The 3,137-nt window shown below is 36.0% G+C and overlaps 1 protein-coding gene across 1 annotated transcript in view; it reads right to left on the bottom strand.

Moving 5' to 3' along the window:
* DPY19L1 (dpy-19 like 1) overlaps positions 1-3,137 on the bottom strand; it is a gene marked incomplete at its 5' end in the record, with an annotated part of 43,756 nt that overhangs the window by 40,269 nt on the left and 350 nt on the right. The window contains one exon of the mRNA XM_017734598.1: positions 2,485-2,553. Within this exon, the coding sequence (XP_017590087.1) occupies positions 2,485-2,553 (69 nt within the window). The remainder of the gene's footprint in view (positions 1-2,484; positions 2,554-3,137) is intronic.

Here is a 3,137-nt window from a genome sequence, read left to right as displayed (position 1 = left end):
AAAGAAACAGAGCAGCCCAAACCTTTCTTAGTTATTGCTTATTAAGTAATAGTTACACATTTGTACACGGCATTATTTCATTTCTCAGCAACATTCCTGAGATTCCCAGTAAGATTAGATGCTGAAATACATTTGCATATAAACACACCCCAGCTATAAAAAAAATAACAATTTTAAAACAGATCACATGTTAGGTAAGAATATACAGTAAAGTCCAATGCGTATTAGTTGCCCGTACTGTTCATTAACTCAAATTCATGTTGATCCAAATAAGGCAAATATGCGGTATTTTACTGATGCAAATAAATTATCTATTATTATGGAAATTACATTTCACATCCAGACATACCACTTATTTCATAGAGGAAACAATAGCTTTAAATCTGATTCTTCCCTTCAGTAAATGCTTTATTGAAAGTCAATGCAGTAAGTGTAAATACATTCACAGTTATTCTGGAGAATTTCATATACATTTTCACAGTATCATTCTATTATCAGTACAAAGTCAAGACCTTTCATAATCACACAGCAATTTATGTTAATTACTCATATTCCAAGAGACAATGGGCTTAATTCATAGACTTCCACTGTAAGTCCAAATCAGCATTTTTCAACAGACTGCATTAAGCCAGCTTCTGATGGAAAACATGCCGTTCAGCTCTGTTAAATTACCATCCTTTGATCCCATTAATGTCCCTACTGGAGAGGGAATGAAGGAGGGGACAGGAAGGGAATACTATAGTTCTAATGCTGTAAACACTTACACAGCTACTATGTACTTGAACTTGCAGATGCCATTTTCTCACCCAGCCTAAGAATCCCTAAAAGCAAAGCATATGATAAGATTTTTGCAGACTAGGGATATTATATAAAATCTGATAGATTTCCTATTTTTGCCTGTGTGCCATTCTAAGAAAAGCAATATGAATGGCATATAAAAAGGATTCTGATTCTGGCAATTAAATACTGAAGAATAAAGCCATCCTTGGCTTTATTTACCAAGAGAACAACAAATGCTGAGATACTGTAATCCAACAGGATGTGAAGAGTACAATAAACTGCTTCATATTTTTCAAATATCCACAAAGTGATCAGGTAGGAATATAGCAGAACTGAAAACAATGAGGAACCTGCAAGTATTGACTACTTCTGCAGCTTAGTCAAGTTGTTACATTTTTAGATTCTGTGCAATATAATAAGGGTGTCTTCAGGAATAAGGCCTCAAGTCAATGGTCATTATGAAAAAAAAAACCTAACAACATAATAGGGTGAAGTGTTGTATAAGAACATCCTTGAAAGTCTGACAACTTTACTGCTGCACATAAATTGGAGATAATTCATAAGAGAAAAAAATTCACACTTTATAATTAAACCAGCTCCAGCTGTGGGAGCCTCTGTTTTTAAAATACGGGCCTTAAAGCTTAAGCAAAGCAACAACAAAAATTCAAATTCCACTCAATCAAAACTCACTATTTCATACGTAGTGTATGTACATTCTTTGCTACTGCAAATACTGTACGTTATTACATACTTTGCTACTAAGGTTTTACTACCATTAAAAAGGAAAATACCTCCCTGAAATATTTAATTGGTTATCTGGGTTTCACAGACAAATTCAAATTCCAGAAATTATAAAACTCTCTCTGATCTCAAATTTCAATCAGAGGAAAGCATTTTTCAATTCTGACCATCAGTTTAACATTTCTATGTCATTTAAGTAACTACGAGTCTAGGAAATGCTGAATAAATAGATGTAAGTAAAGCAATTCAGGAACACTTTATCCATTAATTAGCTTCCAAGCTAAGGGCTGTTTCCCTGCTACTATTTTGCAATGTAATTCATCAAATTGAAGAAACCCCCTTCGGCAGCCAGGACTGCTGGTGGTCTGATTAATGGTACCAGCATCTTTGGAATACCCTGACACTCCTTACTAGAATACCTTTCAGGGTCTATCTAATTGTGCATCTGATAAATATGCTATTACTTAGCACTTGTTAACTCTAGGAATGCATCTCTTTACAAACACTTTAGGTGGTTTTTTCAAGATTTTGGCCATAAGCCATTTCATTATTTCCTCAAAAATATTCCCAAAGATAATAACATCTGAATTTACATCCCTCTACAACTGTATGTACGTCCACCCATACTTCTTCCCAAACAAGCTGTTGTGATTACATTACTTAGTAAGAGCCGCTGCCTTTTTCTTTTTTTTTTCCTAGAAATTAATGACTGGATAGGAGAAATCCATAAATATGTGGAAATTTTTTTCCTATAAATGTTGTGATACCACATCAACTGCTACAGTAACAGCTTTACAAAAGTTACCAGGTAGGAAGTTATTTCCTTTCCCTTTTCAACATCGGCTATGTTTTTTCCTTTTTCCAAGTTATATTTCCAAATATATTTAGATACAATTTACAGTTCCAGAGAAAGAAAGGTAAAAAGATCAGTATTTCCCCCTGTGATGTGTTCCTTCCACTTACCCAGAAGGACCGTGAGCCATATCTTGCTATCAGCTTTTGTGATGAAGGCCCTTCTGTCGACAACAAATACTGCCAAAAGAACACAAGCACCTTAAGCATCAATTAAGCACAGCCTCTATAAAAGGAAATCTGAACTCTGCAACATTAGTTTTATGTAAAAAAAGTAGACTAGACCTCAAAAATGCTGAAACTTCATACAGCAAGTTCGTAACTACACATAAAAGCTTTAAACATCACAGAGAGACTACTGAGGTGACTATATAAATCATCAGGTTTTTAATTTCTGAAATAACTTTTACGGAATAACTTGACAAAAGAGAATTTCTACATAGCTATGTTACTGGCAAATTTGCTAAGGCAGAAAGTCAGACTTTGAAAGAATACACAACCCTGCATACTTTCCAGCAGAAATAAGCTGGTCATGCCAGCACTGCAAGCTGCGATAGTCAACATCACCAGAGAGGCTGTTTTAACAAGAGTTAGTTACGCAAACAGCACGTTTCCCCACTTCTCCCCCAAAGGATGCTGAAGTGATAAAAAGCCCTTTCCCTCTTCCTCGCCCCCGTCTCGCCGATCACCGTGTGGGTTTTGTCAGCTTTTCTCTCTCTTCACCCTCCCCGCGCTGTGACAGGCTGGAGCACGGGCCCGGGCAG

This window comes from Corvus brachyrhynchos, unplaced genomic scaffold, assembly GCF_000691975.1.
Source record: "Corvus brachyrhynchos isolate BGI_N302 unplaced genomic scaffold, ASM69197v1 scaffold94, whole genome shotgun sequence".
In the NCBI taxonomy this organism is placed as follows: Eukaryota; Metazoa; Chordata; class Aves; order Passeriformes; family Corvidae; genus Corvus; species Corvus brachyrhynchos.
This window is presented reverse-complemented; position numbering and strand designations above follow the sequence as displayed.